Raw genomic sequence first — 27,982 nt, 5'->3', positions numbered from 1 at the left:
GAGATGAGCGCTTTTGCAAAGCCTCATTTGCAGTATTAAAATAAGAGGATGTGTGCCTAAATGAGCAGTTATCTTTGAAAACAAAATAACAATCCTTCAAACCGAGCTACTTGCATGGGGTAAATGTTATACACCCTTTCCATTAGGCTCCGGAGATCCCGACAAACACGCGGTTGTGCTGATAAACTGGAGGATAAAACCATCCTGTCAACTTCTAGACCACTGGAGAACGTGGGGGGGATTGTCGAAATAACTCTTGCAAAGAATGGGAAATAGAACTGTGGCGGGGGGCGGGGGGAGTTCATGATAGCTGTCAATCGCTTGTCAGATTGAAGTCTTTAATTTAAAAAAAATAAATCATTGCTGGGTCATCTCATGGTTACTTTGTGTGCAAAAGAAAAAATCAATCGACGTTGTTGGAAAACCGCCTTCTCTTCAAAATTCCAGAAATCCCTGCATGATCATAGTCTTGGTTTGTAAAATCTGAGTTCTGGGGAAGAAATCTGATTGCACGAGATGAACGTGTAGCCCGGATCGGGCACGTTATGCATCAAAACTCATTTAGACAAAAAAAAGGTGCAATAATCAGACGAGAGTAACGGTTTGCAGCGGGGAGGAGGGTACCAGCCAATCGCCCGGGCAATTCCTTGAACGCTGTTCTTTATTTACAATGCCTCCGTGACAATAAAATAACAGTGTAAGGCGGCAAAAAAAATGTACTGTGGAGAGGGTGAAATATTTGACGACTTTCAAGTAAAAGTGTGAACGTGCCGACTCCCGTGGCTAATTACTGTGCTGCACTTTTGATCAACCGCATTTATCATCTTTGAAGTTGCAGAAGACAGGCTAAATAATTTAATAAGCAACCGCCTGTAATTATGTTATTTACAAGGTATGACAGACAGATGATAAAGAAATACAGCTGATCTCAGGGAATGGACTGTTTCATGACCCCTGGAGCACCCTCTCAAAGTGTGCACTTCTGGGCAGGGACGAAAGTGAAGCTGAATTATGGGGACTGTGCTTGAGAGGTGAGTTGGAAACTAAAGGAGGACACTCTGGCTTTTCACCTGAACGCATTTAACACCTCAGACAAATGGGGAAGCCAACTGCCAGAGAGAGAAAAAAAAATCAGATCACGCCTTACTTCACCAAGTGCTAACTTGACGCCAGGAATTTTCCAACACTCACGGATGGGCAAACTTAGCTAAGCACATATAAAAATGCGTTTCATTTGAACCCGAACTATTCATTTCAAATACTTCAGCTCGCAAAAGTGTTGCTTTCCTCACAACATGTAAAACTTTATAATGCAAACATTTAAAGGGTGTGTGTTTTTCTGTGTGGCAGTCTCACCTGTTTGGTCATTGAATCGATGAGCCTGACATAGAGATCCTGTTCTGTCCGCACCCCTAGAAATAAAGTAGTATCAAATTTAACGGTACTTAAAAAGGGAAACGCGTGTTATTAAAGGAAGAACCGTATGAACACCCAGCTCATTCAAAAAATATAAAGACAAGTTTGACTACTGCAGAGCGCTCTGCTAATTTGGCAAAATGTGGAAACTGATGTCCTTGTAATGAACGTAGTAAAATGAACTGATAGGCGATAAAACATGAATAAGATATTCGTCAAAGAAATAAAAACTGTATCCCAAGAAATTCATGAATTCTTGACATTTATTGTAAATTTTATGTTTAGTTGAAATGTGTAATTTGCAGTGTAGTGGAGCGTGGAGCGCTGCTCCTTAGCGGGGGTGAATGTTTGTGTCACACTTTGTCTATTTCTCTTTTTTCCACAAGTATTCCATAATACTCAAAGGGGATTGTCACAGATGTCACAGATACCCTTAACATTTTGATTAGGATATTCAAATTTGGACTCCATGGTCAACTGTGGGCGAAGCAAGCCAGGATTACTGCTTTTAATATTTTGGCTCAGAAATATTACCTTAAGCATTCGTTTTGCAGCCTGCTTTAACATAGTTTTATGTCTTTGTTTATAGTGCAATCCACTTTTCGCTAGGTTTCCTTGCAACGGCACGGACAGGGCATGAAATTAAAACATCTTAAATGGGAATGAGGACCCAGCTTAAAGGTATGGAAGCAACCTCATGCTCACTTCTAAAGCCAATCGCCCGATGGAACAGGAAGAGGGACGTTGAAATACTTGTCTTTTAAGTTTCTTTTTACACTCAAATGCTGGCCAGGTGGATTCGAAAGTTACATAAACAGTGATTAATATCACCGCCACATGACTCGCATTCAAACTCCATTCAAATATATAAAGAAAGAGCAACCCGTACAGCTCTTTGGGTCAGTTCAAATTCTACTTACCATTGCTGTACAGTAACTGAAGTTTGTAGTGTATTCCATTGTTGGTTTTCTCATTATTTGGCTCCTAAAATCAACCATTATAAATGAATAATTATATCGTTCATTGTAATCCATAGTTTATTTTTCATGTCTCTTTCAATGTATTTGTTTATAATTAACTGCTTTTCCTGCCAGTATCTGACTTGTTAAGTATGCGGCGAGTTCATGGATTATATCAATAGGGAACATTTTGCTTTTAGGCTTTTTGCAATAAAATAATATTTACACACAACGCCATAAATAGGCAGCTATTTTTTCTCAGCGGCCGTGAAGCTGCTGAGAACAAGCGGAACTACACGTGGTTTGGGCGCCTCTTGAGTACCGTTAGGTTTGTTAGTTATGGTGTGCACTTAAAAAAAAAAGAGAGAAAATAATTTCTACCGTGAGCAACTTACTTTATCCTTCTCCACAAAGTCCACATAAGCTGTTCTCTCGATCTCGACCGGCTGCCCCTGCCTGTCGTAAAGGGCCAGGACGAAGTGGAAAAAATTGGATTTTCTGAGGTTTGAGGGCGGCTGCTTTTCAAAATGTGCCCGAGCCAGACCCACGCCGCTGCGGGGAAGACAATAACAGTGTTATCGGTGAGAATTAAGCTGCACTGGAGACAGAGAGTAACTGATGAAAATACATGGGAGATGGGAATCACATTTGGGAGACTGGAGATTTCTTGATTTGTCGCTAGCAGTAATATGATGTAATGGAAGGGAAAGTGAAGGGGAGCAGAGGGAGAGGGGGGTAATTGATAGAGTATTGAGGGGATTTGGTGATTTCGGGTCGATATGAGAAACATTAAAAAAAATCTGATGGAAGATAATATTTGATTACACATACCTCTGGGCGGCCGTGTTAGCATCCACTACCCCAGCAGTATGCAACCACGATCGGACCGGATTCATCCCACTTCCTAGCGGTTCCTCTTTCATGGTCGTCCCACCTCTCGGTATATTTTCCTGAATTCCAAACATTAAAACAATTTTTTTTCTCTCTCTCTCTCTCTGCAAAAAAACAGCTCCTGTCCGGGTTGAGGGCGCAGGGAGATGTCAGATTTTTTTCCCCCACAGCGGATGAAGGGGGAAAATAGATGAGAGATGACTTCGCTCGTTGTGATCAGTAAGAGAAAAGCCGAGTTCAGGCTTGCTTCCTCTTCAAGCTGTCCCGCATTTGGCACGACATAAAAAAAATTCAGGAGTAGTTCAGCGCTAGTTGGGTCGTGATCCGTTGTGGAGAAAAGTACAACTAGCGGGAATTTTGGTTTAAGAAGTTTAAAAAAAAATGTTGTTTGTTGATGTTGTTCTCTCAGTGTGGTGTCATCCTGCTTACAGCATCAAAGGTATTCTGCTCAGGACACTGCTGAATCGACCACTTCTGACAAGGTTCTCCTGCTCCAAAAGACAAATAAACGAAAAATGATTACCATAGAGGTGTTCCTGGACACAGGAGAGGTTGATTAGGGCCTTTAGCGACTCAGAGAATGGATGGAAACATACAAACTCAGCCCTCTTTCCCCTAGGAATGGATCCTTTCCCGGGAGCCAAAACTCTAAACCCCCGGGACCAGTAGCGCTGACAGATTCTGACGTTCAGGGGAGGAGACAGCAGCCATGTATGGAGCTTTGATTAGCATAGCCAATCGCACTGCTGCGAGGCGTGCGATTGACAGCTCCAAACCCCAGCTCCGAGCTGAGGGCCGCCCTCCTTTCTCTCTTCACTCCCTGTGCATTTCACCCTCCTTCCCCCCTTCTTGGACCGAAATTGACAACCAATAAAATCAAATGCAAGAAAGTATTATTAACATAATGAATCCTTTAGGAGAAAAAAAATGTATACAGCGCACGCGAGTTGTTTGTCTTCAAACAGGAATGATAGGGGATAAAAGTTCTTACCTTAAACACAAACAGGAAGCTGTTAGGGACATATGTGTGCAGCAGCAGAAAAGAAACTTGCGGCTGAAGTTTGAATGAAAAGTTATGAAATAGTGCGTGGGAAATGTTTCTCGGGCCTTAAGCCCGGATTTCTAGCTATTCAGTGTAGAACAGTGTCCACCTGAAAAATGACATGAATCACAATTCTGTTTCCCCCCCTCCCCCTCACCCCGCCGAAGTGCGGGTGCAAAAATATCTTTGATATTTATTCAGAACCATACGTCCTCCTGAAACAATACACCTTTTGCAGCTTGACGTTCAATTGCTAAATTGCCTTCTTTCTTGTATCCATCAGGTCGTGTTATCAATTAAGGTTAAAAGATCTGGGAACGGCCACTGAATCAATATCCACACTATAAGGTACATTTATTGGAAACTATATATATAAAGGGGAGCGTTACGGGCCGTGTGTCAACATAAGGAGCAGAAGAGTTGAAGTTAGATGCTTTGAACACATGCGATCATTAGGAATTCCTGAAGATCCACGTGTATTTCTAACTAGATTTTTGTTGACTAAAACTAACCTTTCGGATGAATTAGCTGGTGCCCAGAGAAGGGGACCCCGGGGACGCAGGCTGCCCTGTGCTTTTTTTTCCTCACTAAAGGTAAGATCCCAGGCTGGAGGGAGAGTGAATCAGGGATAGTCACTTACCCAATGATCAGTTCCTTCTCTTCGTTCGCATTAGCAGTTCCATCCTTATTTTGACAATTGACACCGTACGTACGCTAATATTTTAATTAATCGGTGAAAATCGAAGTCCGAATTTTGTTATCAGGGGACACCATAACACTTGAATTTCAATACTCCGCTGAGGGTGAGAAAGAGATGTGTTAGAGCAATCTATTTTCTGGTGTTGGGGGGTTAATGACTATTGCGACAGATAAGTGAATTATCAAAGCTGTTGCTATTCCGATTTCAAAATCCATTACATTGCTGGCGTCTAATTAAATACGTAAGTATAATAAAATCATATTTTATGGCGATTGAAAGTAATAAGATTAGTCTTCAGAAGCAATCATCACATATTAAGATGCCATATAGATCTACAGAATCCTAATACTGTGTTTTAAAATCAAAACGTGCAGGAAACATGCATAATAAATAAAATAATTTCTGATGCGTTATATCGACAAGAAACATCTGTATTATTAACAATTGTATGCATTTCAAGCGAAAATTAAATATAAGTTACAGCTAAGTAAATCTCGATGCTATTTTTAAAATGGAATATTTGAAATCTGTGAACCTTTTAGTTCTGCGAGTAAGATATGAAAAGCACCGCTATAGTAAGTGTGCATTATTATTAAGTAAGTACAGCAAAGTAAACAAATTAGTTCATTTTAGCAATAACCAGTCAAAGTGAACACTTGTATATAAATCATTGATTTAAAAAAATATATATTTAAGAGGGGTTACCCTTCAAATCTGTTAAACGTGCCTTGCATCAAGTCACTTACAGCGTTCTTACAGCAGATTACACGCGCCGAGGCGATTTAAATCTGATTACCAAATTATAGGGTTTTAGCCAAATCCTTTTAAAGCTGATACCGTTGACTGTAAAACAGAACCTGAAAAGTTCCACAAAAACCGTCGCAGAGGCTACATTCCTGCTTGCAGCAAAAGAGTTTTAAAACGTATTTGACAACAAATGCAGCTGCACCACCACTATTTTTTTTGAAGATATTAGGCGAAAATTAATGCAAATCTGTGTTCAGAAGCCATCTGGCCAGAATTGGTGAATCAGCTGTTCCTCACAACAGGGTTTGGGCTGAATATATTTCGCTCATTTTCTATTCTCATCTGTTCTGGGCGGCGAGTGCTCCAGACGATAGCGTGGAAAAAAAAATGCACCCAGCCCAAATTTACCATTTTGACAAACTGTTTGCAACAACCCAAATTTAATCGAGGCAAAATGTGACGACTCTGTATTGACACAACAATTTACTGCTGCCATTTCTTGTCGGGGAAGGTTTGCATAAAAGCGGCTCAAACTTCATCGCCTCAATTTAAACTGACTTCTACGTTGAAACAAATGAGTTCCCCGTGTTTTGAAGGCGTTTTCAATGTTTTTTTCCAGGTACTCTTTGTGTTGAGGGAGGATTAGGAAGGGCACAATCGCGCGCGCGAATCTTTCCCATATTAGCTTGGAACCCCAACAATCTCTCTCTCCCTCACACACAAACACACACACAAACACGCTCTCTTATTTGTAAACATTTACATCCAAAATGAATGAAGGGAGATTGTCCAACGACGTACCCGGCCTCTAAAAGTGAACCCCGCAACATATTTAAATAATTCACTACAACGCGGGTATTACATGGATACAGACAGATTTATGGACTCTTTGTTGTCAAATATTGTTTGAATGATCTAGTTGGAGTGCGCTGTGAAATACTGGGGGAGAGGGGGGTGGATGATCCGGATTTTTAGTTCAGTTAGGGGAGTGAGCTAGCAACCGCTGTTGGACAAAGAGAGGGAGCCAGGAGCTTGCGGGACTGAATCCGATTTGCATGGTCCAGTCAAAGACCTCCCGAAGTAACGATTCTCCTTATTATGTGAAGTGTTCCTTTTGTAAATTTACGGTGAGGGTTGAATGGTACACAGAATTTGCATATAAATAGCGACATCAAGCGATTCGCGTGCCACACACCAGTGGTCTCCCAGATGTCAAGCTAAAGTCAGTCAGATGGCCATTGCCTAGCCCCAAGTCCCCCCCCCCCCCCCCCCTCCCCCCTCCCCACACCCACCCCGCGCCAGCTGGTCCTCTCTTCGCCCTCATACCAAAGCACACAGCAGAAATACAATCGCTAACCACAGACACGACTCCCCCCCCCCCCCCCCCAATCAAACCTAGCTTCGCCTTCAGCTTTAAACCCTCAGCCCGGTTTTACAAACGCTTCTCCCCCCACCTCTTTCTTTTTGCACGGGGCAAGCTGATTGCCTTTGTTCAATGTACCTGAAATCTAGTGCTTTGGGATTGACCGCCTTCAACCCCGAAAGAGAAGCGATGTCTCCCGAACAATCGCAAACTGAGCTAATTGCTGCTGTTTACAAGTCCCATGTAAAAGTAACAACGGTACCTCTCTGGCTGTTTTTAAACAAAAATGTTGTGCATTAGTAAACTAATTGCACAATAACCTCGCGCCAATTTAAATCAAAGCAGTTTCCAAATTAAAAACAAAACAACATATTGTACAGCGCGTGTCAAACTTGCGGTGAAAGATTACACAAAGGGCTGGGGGGGGGGGGGGTTAAACTCGCCTGCTACAGTCTGAGGTGATTGCGGTAAGGGAGAGCGCAGCAAGTCAATTGCTGGGGGTCATCTCTGTAGCAGGCACCATGCACTGCGCCTCACACCCCATTGTCCAGCGAACTCCCAAACCCGGTCAACCCACTTTTCATTGACCGTAATTTATTTCCTAATTTAGCAAAATAAACAAATGACCAACACATAGCTCCCCCTCACCTCCTCTCCCTCAAATTGGCACAATAGTAACCATTCTGGACAGTACATTGAGATTAATTCCACATAAGTCAACTGATGGAGTCGAATGTTTTGTCTTTTTCTTTCAGTTTGGCGAGAATATAAATCTTATGACAGAACTTTTAGATCAAAATAACGCAAATCATAAATTAGTTTATGACCCCCATCCGCCACTATTACACTGCCACAGATTAGATTCTGGACAATCAAAACCCCCTGATGAGCTGATATAAACATGTTTCTGTGTTTCAGATTTTTTTTTGGGGGGGTGGGTTGTTGAGGAATATCCATTCCAATCAGCGCCCCACAGAGATTTAGCGGAAAGCGCGAATCCCTGAATTCACTCTGCAACCTGTAAGGTGCATATTTGACAAATAGCGCCGCCTCGGGAGGCTCAGAGACTCGGCTGTGGGATCAGTCTGAACTCCTTCAAACAGCTCGCCAACATCGCGCGCGACTGCGGAAAGAAGCCCCGCCGATCGACCAGCGAGATTTCTTGAAGCAACTTTCTCCTCACATCACAACGAACTAAAGACAATAGACCAACTCACACCGTCCTATTTCCCAATGTTTCCCTCTCATGATCTGCCATGGAGTAGAGGGGCTTTCTCCACATGGGCGGCGCCCATTAGTTAATTCACATCCAGATCGGGAACTTTTGTGTTTTTTTTTAGTTGGCAGAGGAATGTTTATTGACCGCATTTCACAAAGTTTCATTTTTTTTTGCACATCTTTCGCCGGGGGTTCAAAATGCCGCGGTGCCTGTATCGACCTTCTGTGTTGGCAGTGCTTTAGAGGAACCCGTGATTTGTTTACAATATGGAACTTTCCCAGATTGGCCAGATTAAAAACCTGCCGCCACTTTGTGTGTATAAACTCGAGGTTGACAGCAGAGTAGGGGAGACCGGGGACGCGGGTGGCGTTGGAGTTGGCTTCTCCTCCAAAGACGTCCTACCAAAATGCAGCGCTCGCCTCGCAGTAAAAGCCCAAAGATTTCCCCATGTGCTGGGGATGCTCTGACACCGCTGTCCGGATGGGGACCTGGAAACATTGACTTGCACTGGGAACACCAGGAAGCCTCAAACGATCGCAAGCCACCTTTTTTATGCACCCCCCCCCCCCCCCCCCCCCCCCAAATAAATGCAAAGTAGGCTCGGGAAAGATGGGCAAATATCTCAAACTTGAACACTTAAAGTGCACACATTTCAAATCTATTCGGATGATTGGGGGGGGGGGGGGGATTTGGAAACAGATCATCCAAGTTAACACTATTAATGAACCGGCTGGTCTGGATAAAATCTAATTTTGTAAAAATAAATCATACAAGGTTTAGCAATATATCACCCTCAGATCCCAGCTTCCGTTTCCCTCTCTCCCTCTTTCATCTCTCGCTCCCTCTTATCCCGGCTTCAGGAAGTTTGACTACATCGCGGGCGCAAATCCTCAATTCCCGATCCCAGGGAAGAGGACAGGGCTGGAATTAGTGCGGGCAAGGATCGATCGCAGTATTTAAAATATTGTAATGGGCTTTAATGAAACACACTTCGTTTTAATTAATTTTGACTTTTTTTGTTGCCATATTTAATATGTTGAATCCAGATGTCGTACCCAGGGTGAGCTATTCATTGATGGAGTGTGGAGCTTCGATTGCAATACACGGATTGAAAATGTATAAAATTGCTGAGCGCTGACTGTAATATTCCACATACAAAACACGGGCTTCAATCTGATTTTCTTTAAATCCGCACATATATACATATATATACAAATATAATTTGCAAAAATCATCATTTACAATTCTAATAAAACACGCAATTAACAGCATTCATTAGTTCATCAATAACACAACTTTCAACTGGTGCTTCTAAAATGCTATTATATTTATCACAAAGCCTTGCTTGCACTAACATAATTTTACTCTTCTCTAAAACGATCCCCTCAACTGCATACTGTCGACTTTCATCGCGCATCTCCTGTAGTATAAGGTGAAGTAGACCAGTGCATTGGAGAGAGGATTTACATTAAAATTTGGTGCATTTTCATACTAATAGAACTATTGATTGGAAAGCTGTTGCCAATTTACTTTTTTTTTGCAATGCCACGCCGCAATTTGCATTTATTCAACAGATCGGAATGAAGAAAGAAAATTGGGCGGTTGTGGCTGCCGACAGCGTAGCTGGGGGGCAATGCGAGAACATAGATTCCTTCCAGTCAATTAATATGCAGTTTGTCCCAATAAAACACGGAGCGAAAATAAAACCAGACACGGCGGGCTTTGCACTCTGTTCAAGCTTATCAACGAGATTTCCAAATTTGTTGTCAGATACGTGTGCTGCTCTAAAGGAGAGAAATTTGTTCAACTACAGGAGATGTTCCCGCACACCGGAATCTGCCAAAATTGAACAATATCTTAAATTATTCAGCATGCGAATTTACCTTTAAGAGACAGGAATAAAGTTTAACACAGTGTCAGATCCTGGGGTATGTTTGCGTGTAAATAACTTGCAAGGGATGACTGCGACAAGTCAGAACAAAGTTTGATTCAAATACATCGATTTAACAAGATTCATCTGGGAAAAAAAGGGGCAAACAATATTTGCTGTGGGAAATTCAATGATTGAAACATATATTTAAATATATTTAACCTGCAATTTAACAGCCAATTTTTCTTTTGACAGGGAAGCATTCTCTTTTATTTAGAATTAGTGTTCCAACACAGATGGTATCAATGGATAATGAGATGTGCTAACTTTTTTGCAATCAAAGATTGTTACGAATGCATTTGGACAGCGGTCAATAAAAGGGAGCCTTCGTAACTGCGGTGACAGTGCGCCACCTAAAGGCACTTTGGCGTATAACCAGCACAGCAACTTATGATCAAGAGCTTAAAACTTAGACAATGAATGTCTCTCATTTTGAAAGTATCGCATATTTTACACTTCGTTAATCTTCTAAGGAACAGACTTTCACTAATTATAATGCTGCTTAATAGTTCCTCGGCTAGCGCCAGGATCATTTCACGGGTAAACATTTGTGGAGACCAAAAATTTTAAAATCGCACCGGTAAAAAAAACATTTTTCAAAGACTTGTACCTGATAAACTGCATGAAATCAAATGGTTTAAAAGTGACCACGTTCTGATTATTGATTAATGGTGAGATAAAAACGATAAAGTTATTGACTTAACCTCCAAAGTGACAGCTGAGTGAACGTACCTGTATTGGTTGATCCTGGAGTTTTTCGGGTTTTTAAAGAAAAAATATATATATTTAACATCACTGGATTTGTGCTCGATTGACTTAACCTTACATATTGTACGTTACATGTGATAAAAATGACCACCCTGAATAAATCAACAATATTCCTGACACATCGATCAATGTCTTCTAGTTTTCATGTACAGTTGATTCACACCAATTATATTAATACTTTAAGGACTCGGCCGTTAATGTTGATATCTGCAGTGTATGATATAGACTATAGTTTCAATCTTACAGAGAGCGAGTGGCCGAATGTTTCCACTTAGGGAGGGCACTGGTATTCCGATCGGGGTGTAAAAAATAAAATAAAATCGCTTGGCTTTGAACTTTTAATGTTATTTTGGTTCCTTGCCGTGTAACCCCCATCGCGCGCAAATAACAAGGGGACGCAGAGGGTTTCTGAGTGGAGTTTCATCTGCATAGCGTGTGTGAAAAGTAAACGCCTTCCCCATAATTGTGCATCAACCTGTTATTAAATGAAACGCAAATAAATATGAAAGTTTCGAAGAAGTTGAAAATTTTATTTGCTACTTTTTAATATGATGTCATTATATGTCATCCATGTGTATATAGTTATGTGTGGAAGTATGTGAACCCAACTGTTTACTTTAGCGTACATATTCAAAACATTATAATAGATATGTATATTTAGAGAGATTGCGTGGCGTGTTGGTAATATATTTGCGAACCAGCTGTGTGACATATAACAACAGCAAAAGGGACATTAAAAGACAGCATAAAGAGACGAGCGTGTCTGCCTGTAGGTAGGACTGTTATGGTATGTCAAGGTAGTGTGAAATCTAGAACGTCGCTTACCTTTCTTTTATGGACAATTAGACACTAGACAGATTTTCCTTTAAAGTCAAAGTCGGAACTATTTACCCGTCATGTTGTGTTTATTTGTGTGCTGCGCAACCGTGATCCTGGCTGGGCTAGTTTTGGTGACTTACAATTTTTGCAATTCCTGCCTGTAACTCTAACTGGGGACGGTGGGGGGGGGGGGGGGGGGGGGATCCAGTGGCCAGTGCAAAACCCGCTCAGACGCAAGCGCTGTCTCCAGCTGCCCGAGGAGGCGGGACGTTTGGGACAGTGTCGGCGCGACACGTCTTTGTCTGCGGGAATGTTCAGAGGAAGGTCGACCAACTCTTAACATCAAACCTTAGATGAGTAGGGTTTCTACAGAGTCCTATGTCACAGATATCTTCCCCACCCTCAAAATGGAAGGGATCACCCTCCCGTCCCCTCAGATTAAAGAATGAAAATGTTACGTCAACCTCACAAGTGTTGAAGGCTAAAGAGTGAAGTGCAAGGGTGTCAGAATGCGAGAGGTCATTGACTGCGAATGTAGGGCGCAGGCTTCCCGAAGTCACTGTCTTTTTTGCCAACCACATGTTGAATTTTCCCTTGCCAAATGAACTATTGGAAAGCGGGTCACGGTGTCCCAGGTTGACCCTGGAGTTCAGTTCAAATGTGGCAGCCGTTCCCACAAGGGACAGGAACAACCCAGCTTCACAAAAATACTTTCCCAACATCTCACGCGCCTGTCATGGAAGTGAGCCCAGGCATGGAGCTAAGATTGCAACGACAGAGTTAAAGAAATGCAACAGATGGTACTCAGTGACTGTACAACATGCACCCCCCCCCCCCCCCCACCCCCGCCGCAACTCACACACATTTCGCATCTACTTTTCTTCATCTTTGTCACGCTGTCTCGGTGAAGTCCAAAAATGCCAACCTTCGGTCGCCTCACTCATTCACTCATTTCCTAATTAAAATTGTTGGAATTTTTTGAGGGACCTAAATGCTCGAGTTTGGCTGTTAATTATTTTTGTTGACCTTTGCTACAGTAAGGAAATAAACTTTATTTCACAAAGAATGTAAGCACTTGCCATTTTAGCATTGGTTATTTCTAAATTGTCCTTTTCCCCCTTCTAAGCAGTTCAGTGGAATAAACATAAACTGAATAAACGTTTAAGGAATGTAAAGGTATATTTAGTATATCTAAAATAATTTGAGAAAATGAGAATGTTAAGCAATATTCAGCAATTTTAACACCAACATTAGTGGCCCACTGGCATTTCACAATGTAATTGTAAGTAAAGGATAGTCTTTGAGTGAGTTGCCAGACTGCCAACTAATCAAGGTGTTCAGATGATGTCAGTAAACCATTAAGGGGAAAGTTCAAGTAGATCAGAAACATCATCTGAACTTGAGACACAGCAATATTCTTTACCTCGCAATTTGGTATATGTTATGTTTCTAGATCATTATACCACTCATGGCTAATTAGGAAGCCAATTTTATGATGTCAGAAGACATTCAACACGGCGAGAGGCCTGGGACATTTATTCTCCAGGAGTGTATGTTTGTTTCCATGGGAACTCAGATTCTGGATTCAGTGATGGAATTCAGTACACAAGAATGTTTTAAAATGCCACTGTTTGTTTCCCAGTGAAGACACACAATAAAGTAATTCATTTTTTAATCAGAAATGTTGTGTGTGGTATCTTTCATTTTTTGGTTCTTGTCTTTTTTGAGTGATTACTAAAAAAAAATGTTTTAATATGTAAAGGTACAGAGCGTCTTTCCTGAATATCTTGCTCCAAATCTGCTTGGCTAAGATGTCAAAGTCCTAAAGTATAGACACAAATAAGGAACATAAGGACCAAAGGATGCATTATCTTAAAGCTAACATATATTGCAGAAGTCATTTTCAGTTAAAACATTTTTACAGTTTTTGTTGAGATGTAGGGTGATCTGTAGTAAGTCAGTGTTTCCAAGCAATGATCTTTGCAGAATGATGTTGTACTTCATATGCCATTACTGTAACTTTATCAGAAAAATGGCTTGCTGTAGATTGCAGAGAAATGTGAAGCATTGTGAATGTTGCAAGGCCTTTGAAAATAGATGATTGCAAAGAAGTATAATTGGCCAGAAGTGAGTTCTAATGCATGGTAGCTAATGGTAACAATGCGCATGTGCCCCAACGAAATGGTTGACTCTTAAATGCCCTTTGAAATAGCCCAGCAAGCCGCTCAGTTCAAGGGCAATTAGGGATGGGTAATAAATGCTGGCCCAGCCAGCGACACCCACATTTCTCAAATGAATTTTTAAAAATGTAATGTCGATTAAATCAACGTTTTCAGAACCACTTGGCTGCAAAATACTTCTTGGAATATTCAGTGTTATTATAATTATACATGGAAGTAAATCAAAAGTAATACCACACTGCTGATATAGTCTGATAATTACAAAAGTGTATATTTTAAGAACAGTATTTAGTCATTTGTTTCTAAAAGATATCTAGCCTTTTAATGATAGCTTAATGACTAATGATGCAACCTTCTCAGTATTACCCATTAAGTTCCCTAAAAATACTTTTGATGCCATACCATACTGTATTTTATTGTATCAGACAAATAAATCATCCAATTTTCACTATTGATTTTGAAAATTGTGTACAGCCATTTGTGCATATTGATTGAACACATTTTTCTACAATAGAAGTTCAATAGAATGCACATTTTTTTGCAAAGGCTGAAGTTTAATTTAATGTTAGAAATTTACACAATCATGCAACATTTTATAATTTACTGAATAAATTAAATGAATGTTATAGTTTTGATTTTAGTGTGGTAATGTTAGTGCATCCTTTGTAAAACTGTAATAATGGTTTTAATCACAATTTTCATTGAATAATGTATTTTATGCGTAGGCTAAATATGCGAATGATGCTGTAACCAGTGTTTCAGAGCAGAATTACTGTATGCCATATTTTGTTAGTCCAATCTGAATCCTCTTTCGGAAATAGGCAAACATATTTATCAGCTACTTCAATAACAATTATTTATCAGTATTTATGTAAAGTAGTATGTTATTATTGATAATTCTTTCCATCTTGTACTTAACTGAAACTAGCAAATTATGTTGCACACATTTGCCTTTTAAGTTCTGGAATGGAGGGAACTCAGAGTACATAGCTGTCTTCACATTAAGTCTGTGGTTATGTTGCACTACTAGCCTGGGACCAATAGCTGCTGAGGATAATTCATAGCTGCAAGCAACACTGCTGGTATTGTTACAACACCCTGGACTAGTGCACGGTCAATTCCAGCCCCACTTGACCCAGAGTTACTACACAAGCGAATTAAACAATAATTCTGAGAAAAATACCTGAAGTCTTTGGCCCCTGGCTATCCAATAATTACAGTCACCAGGTTTATAAATGTAAACACAATTATTGCCTATTTATAACAATACATATAATGAAATATGCAGCAAATACAACTGGTTAACTATTATCTAATTTGTAAATCCCACGTTAACACCCCCCCCCCTCTCTACACACACACACACATACACAAGATATACAAACACAGAATGGAAGAAAGGGGTAAACAAAACCATAAGTAAAAGGAAAAAAGAGTCTTTGTTTCAGATGGTGGATTTTTAGCACCTTACTCCTCTTCAAACCTTGCTATCTGTTCAAAGTCTTTATTGTAGGTTCATTTAGACCATTGTAGTTTCAGAAATTCAGCACTCACAGCTTCTCTGGAGAGAGCTAGCAGGTTCTGGCCTTTGTTTGCACCTTGTAATGGTTTTTCTGTGGATCCATTCACTCAAGTTCTCTGCAGTGTCAGGAATACAGCACTCACAGCTTTTCTGATGAAAACACAGAGGAGAGCGAGGATAGGATTTGGTCTCGGTGCTGCTAGGATCAAACTGACTCCTTGGGATTCTGAAAATCATTCCACTGGGATGGGATCCAATCACCACCTGTTACCGGGCAGAATAAAGTCTTTTGGGCCAATTTATTGGCCAGCAGCCAATCAATCAAACCAGGTCCCACCCCATCTCTCTCTCTCTCTCTGGTGCCAATAAGTCTGGAGCTCCTTTTTAAACCAGCAGAGACTAGCAGAATGTTCTTCCGTATAACTTCTGAATTCTGCTACTTGCCTTTAAGAGACATGTCCATTAATCATCCATGGATCAAACATAACAAAGACAACTCAAAAGAAAGGTGAAATAAGGGAATAAACAGGAAGGACCCTCACAGTGTGAGAAACAAGCTATGCAGATGTCTACTTATGCTTATGCGCACAGGTCCACTTTCCAACTGGTAAATTCTCAATGTTGTATGAGCATAGGCAGCAGCATGTGCCTTTTCAGGTAACCATTTTTAAAAAACGTTTTGTGATACTGTGCTGGAGATAAACACCACCTAGTATCAGGGTTCATTTTCTGTTTTTGTGTCTTTCCCCCAAAGTATAACTTGTCTTTTAAAAATGTTTTACCTTCCTTTATTGGTCTATTATGTCATATAGATTTAGCAGTTTGCAGGTTACTTAACACATTAAGTATCTTTCGGTGATTAGTGTATCTGTTAATACTCCCCCCACCATTACCTTGTATGTGCCCCACCTGAAATATCTATTGGATCAAGAAATTTGTTTGTTGCTGGGAACTGATGTGAAATGGGCATTGTAGCTGCAATCCAAGTCCACCAACATTGGACTGTGGCTTGCTTGAAATTGAGCTTTAGGCTCCATTCCCATGAAACCAAAGAAGATGTTTGTGAAATACATTCCACGTCATTGTAATAAATTCTGGGGTGGGGGTGATGGTGAAGATGACAAGGGTGAGGAGAGCCCAGGCCAGTCACAGCCCACAGTACTGTCGTGAAGACAGGAGGATCCACTATATACCTGGATAAAATATGCAGAGGATGTGCAGCACACCTTCCAACTAATCGATGAGCAATTGCCCGAAACTGGCCCAACGACCTTTATGTGCACATTCAAGTGACTTAATTTTTGGTTCTGAAAATTTGCAAGTTATCTGTTTCCAATTAGGTAGCAGGTGGACTTCCGAGGGAGAATGGACATTCTAGACCATGCCCAGAAATTGTTCCCCCCAAGTTAATTTTGCATCACCCAAAACAAACATCCTGGGGGCTAATTTCTCCACCTTTACCTTTTGGTCTTCAGTCTGAAGATGTCACATCCAAAACATCATAGCCTTTTTTCTCAATTAACAGACATTGACTGATCTGCGGTTTATTTCCAACACTTTTTTGGAAATTAATCACAGATTTATCAGTATTGTCATGTGAGAGACCCTTTAAGAAAAGTGTGTTTTATCAATTGGCTGCAGTGATGTCATTGTGTGGGTGGAGCTGGGCTCTGCTCTGCTTTTTACTTTCGCTTTGAGCTGGAAGCTCTTTTTGACTCTGTTTTTAGTTTTGTTTTCAGTTGGAGAGCTGCATTCAAACCAAGCAGATATCTGTTTGGTCTCTCTCTCTTTGCATTCTTTATGTCTCCAGATCACTTGATGATTTCCAAGTAATACCTGTTTCTGTAAGAATGCAAACCTACTGTCTTTGTTAAAAAGTGTTTTGGCTTATGGATGTTGTTAGGTAAGTTACTAAGGGTTACCTATAGAGTACTGTATATTTTTGGAGGGTTATCAGTGTTGGTAGTTGATAAGATGTTTACTGTGTGTTTATAAAATGTTAACTGGATTCATAGAATAAACATTGTTTTTGTTTAAAAATACTTTTAGTTCTCTGTTGCATCACACCTGTAAATTGGGCCCTTGTGTTCCCCATAACCAAAATCTATTAAAAGTTGTGGGTCAGGTGAACTCCATGATATACTTTGGTGTTTTCTAAACCGTGGCCCATAATAGTATGTACAGGTGTTCCGTTTTATTTTTCCCTGACCGGCATGTTTTCCCACTACAAAATGGGAACAAATTTGCATAACCATTAAATAAAACAAGATATTAATTTTATTATTAAGCCAGGACCATATGTGTCACCCGTTACATTGCTGACATTATCCTCTTTTGAAAAATAAACTGATGAATTAATTTCAGATGTTTTGGGTGTGACATTGCTCCACAATATAATAATCCAGCTATGGTTTGATGAGCATTCGATTAGCATGGTAACAAAGGGAAAACTACCTTGAACAGCAAGAAACTTTATCAAGGGTGGTGTTAAAACCATTTTGTCTTAATAATGTCAAAAGTACCTGACATTTGTACTAACCCACGCCATACTTTTTTCAAAATAGTTTTCAAGACAACGGAGAATTGAATTGTTGAATATATTGATGTTCATTCACCATCGCTGGGCAAAATCCTGTAACGCCTTTCACACCAACTTCTCAAGGGCAAATAGCTACGAGCAATAAATGCCGGCCTTACCAGCAATCCCAAGAATAAAGAAAAATGGAAAAGCAGGAAACAAGGTTACTATTTCTAAACTGGTATCTTCTTATGGTATTGATATTCTGAATACCTCCACCTTTTCTGCCAATATGTCTCATCATCCTCACTAGCAAGTTTGAGCCTCCATGGAAGAACACATATCTTTCATTGTCATATTTCAAAACATTCCCTGATGCCAATTAGTTGGTTCTATTAAATGAATAAAAATGATGGCTTCAAAGTATTCAATACCAATAATAAGAATATAATTATTAATAAAATATTATGCCCACAGTTAAACAACCATTTTACAAGTAATTTGTAATATTTATATTTGTTTTGTCACTAAAGCAGCAGAGACTAAAATGTCTTCTTCAGCAAACTAATATTTCACTTGGTGTGTGGCTGATGTATGTTATCTTTAAAAAAAATTAATTTAGTGTACCCAATTCATTTTTTCCAATTAAGGGGCAATTTAGTGTGGGCAATCCACCTACCCTGCACATCTTTGAGTTGTGGGGATGAAACCCACGCAGACATGGGGAGAATGTGCAAACTCCACACGGACCCAGGGCCGGGATTGAACCTTGGACCTCGGTGCCGTGAGGCAGCAGTGCTAACCACTGCGCCACCATGCTGCCCCGATGTATGTTATCTTAATTTAAGTTGGTGGACCCGACGTTTATGCTGGTCCATCTATATTACATTTCATACCTGATAAAAGCCACACATTTCATACGTGATAAAAGTAGTAGATCCTAATAAAAAGTTCTTGCATTTAGTTGGAAAAACTAAGTTCATTCATCTGGATCGTTTTGTTCTCTTGAAAGAACAAGTGAAAATTCCAGTATTTGGATGGTAGTGACTATTTGTTCAGCAGGTGTTGGGTCAATAACGGGACCATTACATCTTATGAGCAAAGCTGTTGGGCAAATGACCAAGTGAATTGTCTTATTCCCATAGCTGTTATATGAATGAAAGGGTTCTCCCTTTTATTTCCTCAACTGCTAGGACTCCTGAGAAATGCTGCTTATTGAGTAACTAAATAAATAGCACAATTTTCAGTTCTGGATCTTAACATTTCTGTCAAGTACTTGAAACATGTAATGAATATTACATTTTGCTGGATGAGTTGAGGTTTTCTAATTTAACATTTAATCATTTACATGCATTTAGCAAGTGGGGGAGGGTGGTCAATGTTGGCACCAATGACTTAGGTAGGAAAGGGAATGAGATCCTGAAAGTGGATTTTAAGGAGCTAGGAAGGAGATTGAAAAACAGGACCTCTATAGCAGTAATCTCAGGATTAACCTCAAGAGCACATGCAAGTGAATATAGAAATAGGAGAATTGAAGAAGTAAACAGGTGGCTGAAAAGGTGGTGTAGAAGGGAGGGCATCAGATTTCTGAGGCATTGGAACTGGTTCTGGGGTGGGTGGGATCTGTACAAACTGGACTGCCTACACCTGAACAGGACCAAGATGAATATCCTCACAGAGAGAATTGCTCGTGTTGTTCATGTGTGTGTGTATATGTGTGTGTTTGTTTATTTGGCAGGGTGTATAAAAAAATAAGTGACTGAAAGACAGAAGAAACACAGATGAAAAAATGTACAGCACAGGAATTTGGCAGTGTTAAAATGTATATATGTAAATACAAGGAGTGTAGCAATTAAACCTGATGAGTTGAGGGCACAGATAGACATGTGGTAGCATGATATCATCACTGAAAAGGAAACTTGGCTTAAAGTGGGGCAAAAATGGGAGCTCAACCTCTCCAGATTTGGCGTTTAAGGGCAGAAGAGAGGGTGGGGCATACAAAAATGATGGGGGTGTAACACTATTTGGGCAGCACGGTGGCACAGTGGTTAGCACTCCTCCCTCACAGTGGCAGGAACCCGGGTTCAATTCCGGCTTGGCTCACCGTCTGCGTGGGTTTCTTTTGGATGCTCCATTTTCCTTCCACAGTCCAAAGATGTGCAGATCAGGTGGTTTGGCCATGATAAATTGTCCCTTAGTGTCCAGGTTAGATTATGGGGTTACCGGAATAGGGGGAAGTGGGTATGGGTTGAGTGCTCATTTGAAGGGTCGGTGCAGACTCGAAGGGATGAATGGCCTCCTTCTGCACTGTAGGGATTCTATAATTATATGAGTCTATGGTTATTGGTTAAAGAATCAATTACAGCTGTGAGGAGGGATGATATACTAAATTAATCATCAAATGAGGCCAAGGGAACATTTTTAGCAAGCATGTAACAAGCCCAATAAGGCAGGGTGAGTTCCAGATTTCATCTTAGGAAATTAAACTAGGTAAGTGGATGAAGTAGCGGTGGGGAACCACTTTGGATACAAGATGGAGTCTCACCAGAATTTGGAAAAGTGTCAGGCTCAGACTGAAAACTGGTGTGTAATTCTCCAGTTGCATAGACCAATTTTCTCACCAAATCTTGAGTCTCTTAAACAAATAACATGAGTTGGAGTTGTTTACGGTGCCACTCTGGTGAGGCGGGCCTCATAGAGTTGACAAATCAGAGGTTGGGGCACCATCTTTATGGAGCGACACGATCAATGCTGCTGCTGACTAATGGCCGCCAGTCCCCATCACAGAGGTATTGGGGTCTCCCTCCTCTCCCTCAACAATCCTCACTTGCATTCCGTTCACTTCAACCCACCACCCTGTCTCCAGATCTACCGCTGGCATTGAACCCCCTCCCACTAACACATGGAAGTATAGTCAACACTCCTTTCACACCACGCATCAGTGTACCCCCCTCCCCCCATGGGGCTCCCACTAGGGCCTGCTCCTGACACAGGATGACACTGCCAAGTGGGCACCATGCCAACCTGGCAGTGCCAACTTGTGCTGGGGGCAGTACAGGGGCACTACCCAGGCATGCCCCTCAACTCCCCGAGGACTATACTTAGCCTTGCGCCACCAAAGAGCTCCCCTCAACAGCCTCACATCTGACCAAACCTTTTGTAAGCCTTGCCAACGTAACGTTACATCGGCAAGCTCTGAATATTTAGTGAGTGGGGATCATGTGGGGGTGGGGAGGGGGGGGGGGGGGCGGTGGTGGGGGGTGGGGGTGGGGGGGCTGGTGGGGGTGGTGCAGATAATAATATTTAAATCGATGCTTAAAGAATTGAAATGAGGTTCATGGCCTTTGTGGTCATTAATCTCACGATATCACCTTCGAGTGGTGGGGAAAATCAGGAAACACGATCTCTTGCCGAGAAGTGAGTTTCCCGATTCTCGCAGGATTTTCCACCCGTGCCACCGATCCCACGGACACCTAGTGCGGGCTCAGAATCGCCCCCATAAAGCATAATCCAGTTTGACTTAGCTTCATTATGGAGAAGGAAAAGATTGAATAGGGCTAAAAGTTCTAAATTGGCAGAAGATAAATTTTACAAAGCTGAGAGGTGAACTGATGAAAGTGGAATAGATACAGCTCCAGGAAGATAAAACAGTATCAAATCAATGGGAGACATTTAAAAGTGAGATTCTATGGGTAGACATGTCCCCACAAAGAAAAAGGGTGGTACTGCCAAACCTAGAGCCCCTTGGCTACTCAGAAGCATGCAGTGTAAATCCCAACAATCTGTCTTGGTCTACCCACGTCGACGCTACGACCAATAAAGCACAACAACGCCTATATGTCCTCAGGAAATTTGGCATGTACACATTGAATCTCACCAATTTTTAGAAAGTATCCTATCTGGTTGCATCACAGCCTGGTATGGCAACTGCTTGGCCCAAGACCATAAGAAACTACAGAGTCATGAATACAGCCCAGTCCATCACGTGAACCCGCCTCCCATCCATTAACTCTGCCTGCACCTCCCACTGCCTTGGGAAAGAAGGCAGCATAATCAAAGACCCCTCGCCACCCGAGTTATTCTCTCTTCCAACCTCTTCCATCGGGCAGGAGATACAGAAGTCTGAGAACACGCACTAACATACTCAAAACCAGCCTCTTCCCTGCTGTTACCAGACTCCTGAATGACCCTCTTATGGACTGAACTGTTCTCTCTACGCATCTTCTCTACTGAGTAGTACTACACTCCATATTCTTCACCCAATGTCTGTGACTATGTATTTACATTGTGTATCTATCGTATGTCTTATGTTTTTTTCATGTATGGAACGATCTGTCTGGACTATATGCAGAACAGTATTTTTCACTATACCTCGGGACACGTGGCAATAAACCCAAATCCAAATCTAAGCTCAGAAGTGATGGCTGTTGGAAAGTTTTGATTTTTTTCTCCTTACTATTTACACCTCGGTCTTCCGCACCCAGCCCTCACGTGGGCCGGGGTCTTTATGTCCCAGTAATCCTAGGAAAAGCTTATAGCCCCGCCCCCCCTCATCTGGGTAAATCGTACTCCGGTGTGGCCACAGGGACTCTGAGGTTGCAGATCCCTGGGTCTTCTACAGGGTTATAACAGTAAGATGAAGCAGAAAAGGGCAGTTACAAGAAGCTTAATCCTGTAGAAGGCCTAGAGGAGCATAAAAAGCAGAGGGATGAAGTAAAAAAGGAAATTAGGAAAGTAAAGAGAGGATACCAAAAATATTGGCAGGGGAAATCAAAGAAACCCAAAGATATTTTACCAGTACATTAAGAGCTGGAGAATAACTAAGGAAAGGGTAGAGAATGTGTAGCGAACTTATGCGTTCATGCTAAAGATGTGGCAAGGTACTTAACATGTATGTTGTCTCGGTTTTCACTGAGAACGATCATATAGACATTCTAGTTAAAGAGGAGGAGTATGGAATATTCAATGCAATAAGCTTAACGCGAGAGAGGAAGTACTAGAAGGACTGTCATCCTTGAAGATGAATAAATCACCAGGGCTGATGGACTGTATTCCAAGCTGTTAAAGGAAGCCAGGGAGGAAATAACAGATCCTGAGGACCATTTTTCAATCCGCACTAGGTACAGGCAAAGTACTTGAGGATTGAAGGTCTGTGAACGTCATACAATTATTTCAAAAGAGTATAATGGGTTGGCCAGAAAATAGTAGGCTGGTCAGTCTAACTTATTGCAATCAATTCTGAGAGGTGGATAAACTGTCACTTAGAAAGACACAGGCTGAGCAGGGTAGTCAGCATGGTTTTGTTAGGGGAAGATTGTGTCTTACTAACTTAACATATTTTTAAGGAAGTAACAGGGAGGATTAATGATAGTAGAGCAGTGAATGCTCCAGACACCACCATCACCATTTCTGGGTATGTCCTGTCCCACTGGCAGGATAACCCAGCAGAGGTAGTGGCACAGTGGTATACAGTTGGGAGGGAGTTGCCTTGGGAGTCCTCAACATCAACTCTGGACCGCATGCAGTCTCATGGCACCAGGTCAAACATGGGCAAAGAAATTTCCCACTGACCCCCTCAGCTGATGAATTAGTACTCCCGCATGTTGAACACCACTTGGAGCAAATACTGAGGGTGGCAGGGGCACAGAATTTACTCTGGGTGGGGGATTTTAATGTTCATCACCAAGAGTGGCTCAGTAGTACAACCACAGACAGAGCTGGACGGGTCCTAAAGGACATAGCTGCTAGACTGGGACTGCAGCAGGTGGTGAGGGAACCAACAAGAGGGAAAAACATACTTGATCTCAGCCTCACCAACCTGTGTGTGCAGATACATCTGTCCATGACAGTATCGGTAGAACCACCACACAGTCCTTGAGGAGATGAAGTTCCATCTTCACATTGAGAACACACTCCGTTTTGCTAAATGGGATATTACTAGCAACTCAAGATCGGGCATCCATGAGGCATTGTGGGCCATCAGCAGCACCAGAATTGTACTCAACCACAATCTGTAATCTCATGGCCGGCAGCTCCTCACTCTACCATTACCACCAAGCCAGGGGATCGACCCTGGTTCAATAAAGAGTGCAGGAGCGCATGGCAGGAGGAACACCAGGCATACCGAAAAATGAGGTGTCAACCGAAGCCACAACACAGGACTACTTGTGTGTAACAGCAAATAATAGACAGAGTTAAGCAATTCCACAACAAACACATTAGATCTAAGCTCTGCAGTCCTGTCACATCCAGCCGTGAATGGTGGTGGACAATTAAACAACTCACTAAAGGATGAAGCTCCACAAGTATCCTCATTCTCAGTGATGGAGGAGTCCAGCACATCAGAGCAAAAGATAAGGCTGAAACATTTGCAACAATCTTCAGCCAGAAGGGCCGAGTGGATGATTCATCTCGGTCTCCTCCGGAGGTCCCCACCATCACAGATGTCAGTCTTCAGCCAATTCAATTCACTCTATGTGATATCAAGAAACAGCTGAAGACATTGGATATAGAAAAGGTTATGGGTCCTGACACTATTCTGGCAATACTACTGAAGACTTGTGCTCCAGGACTGCTGCACGACTAGCCAAGCTGTTCCAGTACAGATACAACACTGACATTTACCTGGAAAAGTATAAATTGCCAAGGAGTGTCCTGTACATAAGAAACAGGACAAATCCAACCCAGCCAATTACTGTTGCATCAGTCCATCATCAGTAAAGTGATGGAAGGGGTCATCAACAGTGCTATCAAGAGGCACTTACTCAGCAATAGCCTGCTCACAAATGCTTAGTTTGGGTTCTGTCAGGGTCACTCAGCTCCTGACCTCAATACAGCCTTGGTTCAAACATGGACGAGAGGTGAAGGGAGAGTGACTGCCCTTGACATCAAGGCAGCATTTGACCGAGTATGGCATTAAGGAGGCCTAGCAAAACTGGAGTCAGTAGGAATTGTGGTGTTCTCGGTGTTGCTTATTCCACGATGGTTGGCGCAGTGTTCACAAAGACCACAGAATAGCTTTTAACTTAAACAAGCTACGATTTTATTTACACTACTAAACTGGGATTCGAAACTTACTCCTTAAGAATACACAACTGAGCAATAACATCTAACTACACTCATCTACTGCTAATCTCACTACTGGTACAAACTATAATCTAACGTTACTCACACTACCTGCTCTTGTGACCTTCACTACCTATCTCCTGCGTACACTCCTCCCCTCAGGTCTAGCTTCACTGCCTTATATAGTTGTATCTGCAATTCCCTCTAGTGGCTACTCACGGCAATAGACTAACCCTTGCAATGCTGATAGTTATGATGATACCACAGGAATCATGGAGAAAACCACCCATTGGTTGGATTCATACCTGGCACAAAGAATGATGGTTGTGGTGGTTTGAGGTCAGTCACCTCAGCTCCAGGATATCTCTGCAGGTGTTCCTCAGGGCAGTGTCCTGCCCAACTATCTCCAGCTGCTTCATCAATAACCTTCCTTCTATCATTAGGCCAGAAGTAGGGATGTTCGCTGATGACTGCACAATGTTCAGTGCCATTCATGACTTCAGACACTGAAGCAGTTCAGGTCCAGTTGGACCTGGACAATATCCAGGCTTGGACTGACAAGTGGCAAGTAATATTCGCGCTACACAAGTGGCAGGCAATGACCATCTCCAACAAGAGACGATCTAACAATCACCCCTTGACATTCAACAACATTACCATCACTGAATCTCCCACGATCAACATCCTGGAAGCAGAAACTGAACTGGACTAGCTTTATAAATACCGTGGCTACAAGAGCAGTTCAAAGGCTAGGGATCCTGCAGCGAGAAATTCATCTCCTGACTCCCAATAGCCTGTCTACCATCTACAATGCACTAGTCAGGAGTGTAATGGAATCCTCCACTTGCCTGGGTGAGTGCATCTCCAACAACACTCAAGAAGCTTGACACCTTCCAAGACAAAGCAGCCCGCTTGATTGTTACCCCTTCCACAAAAACATTCACTCCCTCCACCACCAATGCAGCAGTGCGTGGACCATCTACAAGATACACTGCAAGAACTCACCAAGGTTCTTTAAGCAGCACCTTGCAACCCCATGAGCACTACCATCTAGAAGGACAAGAGCAGTAGATACATTGGAACCCCACCACTTATAAGTTCCGCTCCAAGTCACTCACCACCCTGACTTGGAAATATATCCCTGTTCCTCCACCGTCGCTGGGTCAAAACCCTGGAACACCCTCCCCAACAGCACTGTAGATGTATGTATACCACATGGACTGCAATGGTTCAAGAAGGCAGCTCACCACCACCTTCTGAAGGTAGGCAATAAATGCTGGTCGAGCCAGCGGCGCAAACATCCCGTGAATGCATTTTTAAGAAACCACGGGTAGGCTGCAGCCCGACTGCTGCAACCACCACCGGGTGGATCAGAACCTCCCCCCCCGCCCCCCTTCCGTTCCATCTCCATCCCTGGCTGCATTCTTCCTCTCTACCCCACTGAAGCTGAGGCTTTCTAAATCACTGTCTTCAATAAGCATTCCTGCTCCGGGCTGCTGCCTACTTCATCACTCAGAATGTCAACACAAAATAACACAGTACAACTGCGCATTCACGGCACTGACAGCAAACGCAGCCTTATTTCAACTGTTGCCTATGGAGGACCAAATACACGCTGTTTGTGCAGTGTAAATGCAATTGGGGAAAATTAACTACTCATCGTTTCCTGATCGATGGAGAAAATTGGTTCTAAAAGTTTCAATGGAACTAGTTTTTAGTTCCAAATAACCTACAAATTTACTGTAATTGATAAAATGATTAAAAATCACATGTATAACAAGAACATCACTTAAATTCTGCGAGACTGCCATCTACTGGAATTTAGTTTTAAGCTGTTATCATTTCCATTGCTGAAACATTAAGTGACATCTAGATTTTAAAATCTGCTGGACAATGAACTTGGCGTAATGTCTGTGGAAATCAATCCTAGTAAGACACACCAACTACCTTTTTGTGCAGTATCTTCTGAGATTCCAATCCTTGGCTTGGGAACTATTAAGCTCAGAGCCACATAAAACTCAATGTTACAGAGCAAGGTAATTCAGTGGAAATCATTTTGTTGTTTAAGGGTATATATGTATGTATGTGTTTATTAGCAAGCCAAAATAACATCAGTCCTTGGTGAACTCCACCCACATATATCACATTCCCTTTCCGTTTCTTGCTCTTAGCAAATACATTTTAATGCAAAATATATGTTTTGTTACAAGTTCCACCTTTTGGATCAGAAACTGTCTCCTGTTTTCTTTTCTTCTCCTTATCCAATTTTTTCTCCTCGACTCTTGATTGTTATCCTAGCCTGTGGGCTCTCATTTTTGCAGGCAGCTTTGTGTGATCTTGGGATATGGGTCTGATAATTTTCTCCACTTTTCTGCTCACTTCCACTCCAATTATCATGGGAGTGGGCCACAGGACCACAAATTAGATCAGAATCGGAATATACCAGGTTCATACATCAGAGGTTCTACGGGGCCTTTAATGTTTGGGGACATCCAACACCGGGAGTTCCCAGATCCCAAGTTTTCCTCCAAACCCCACACCATGCTGAACTGAAAGTATATTGCCGTTCCTTCACTATTGCTGGGAGAAGACCCTGGAACCCCCTTCCTACCAGCACGGTGGGTGTACCTACACCACATGGACTGCAGCATTACAAGAAGGTGATTCACCACCACCTTCTCAAGGGCAATTAGGGATGGTCAATAAGTCCTGGAGTGGCCGACGATGCTCATATCCCATGAAGTAATATAAAGAAAAATCCCCGCATTAGTGGCACGGAGAGGCATGTTCGCTGAATGGCAGTCATAGCCACCAGCATGGGTCAGGGTAGGGATCATGAAATG

General features: G+C 42.0%; 1 protein-coding gene across 8 annotated transcripts in view; it reads right to left on the bottom strand.

Annotated features, from left to right (window-relative positions):
• Positions 1-6,239, bottom strand: part of ebf3a (EBF transcription factor 3a) — a 148,628-nt gene extending 142,389 nt beyond the window's left edge. Inside the window, exons 1-6 of one of the 8 annotated variants that reach the window (XM_072479170.1) lie at positions 5,714-6,239; positions 4,949-5,105; positions 3,207-3,757; positions 2,771-2,927; positions 2,337-2,400; positions 1,357-1,412 (exon numbers count right to left, since the gene is read on the bottom strand). In XM_072479170.1, coding sequence (XP_072335271.1) covers positions 1,357-1,412; positions 2,337-2,400; positions 2,771-2,927; positions 3,207-3,340 — 411 coding nt within the window. In that variant the 5' untranslated portion in view covers positions 3,341-3,757; positions 4,949-5,105; positions 5,714-6,239. Of the gene's footprint in view, positions 1-1,356; positions 1,413-2,336; positions 2,401-2,770; positions 2,928-3,206; positions 3,914-4,948; positions 5,106-5,713 lie in introns of those variants that run through there. The other 7 variants (XM_072479169.1, XM_072479171.1, XM_072479174.1 and 4 more) reach the window with 7 other exon arrangements.
• Positions 6,240-27,982: the final 21,743 nt, after the last annotated feature.

The sequence above is a fragment of the Scyliorhinus torazame genome, chromosome 16, assembly GCF_047496885.1.
Source record: "Scyliorhinus torazame isolate Kashiwa2021f chromosome 16, sScyTor2.1, whole genome shotgun sequence".
In the NCBI taxonomy this organism is placed as follows: Eukaryota; Metazoa; Chordata; class Chondrichthyes; order Carcharhiniformes; family Scyliorhinidae; genus Scyliorhinus; species Scyliorhinus torazame.
Note: the sequence above shows the minus strand (reverse complement) of the source record. Positions and strands in the feature narration are given on the sequence as shown.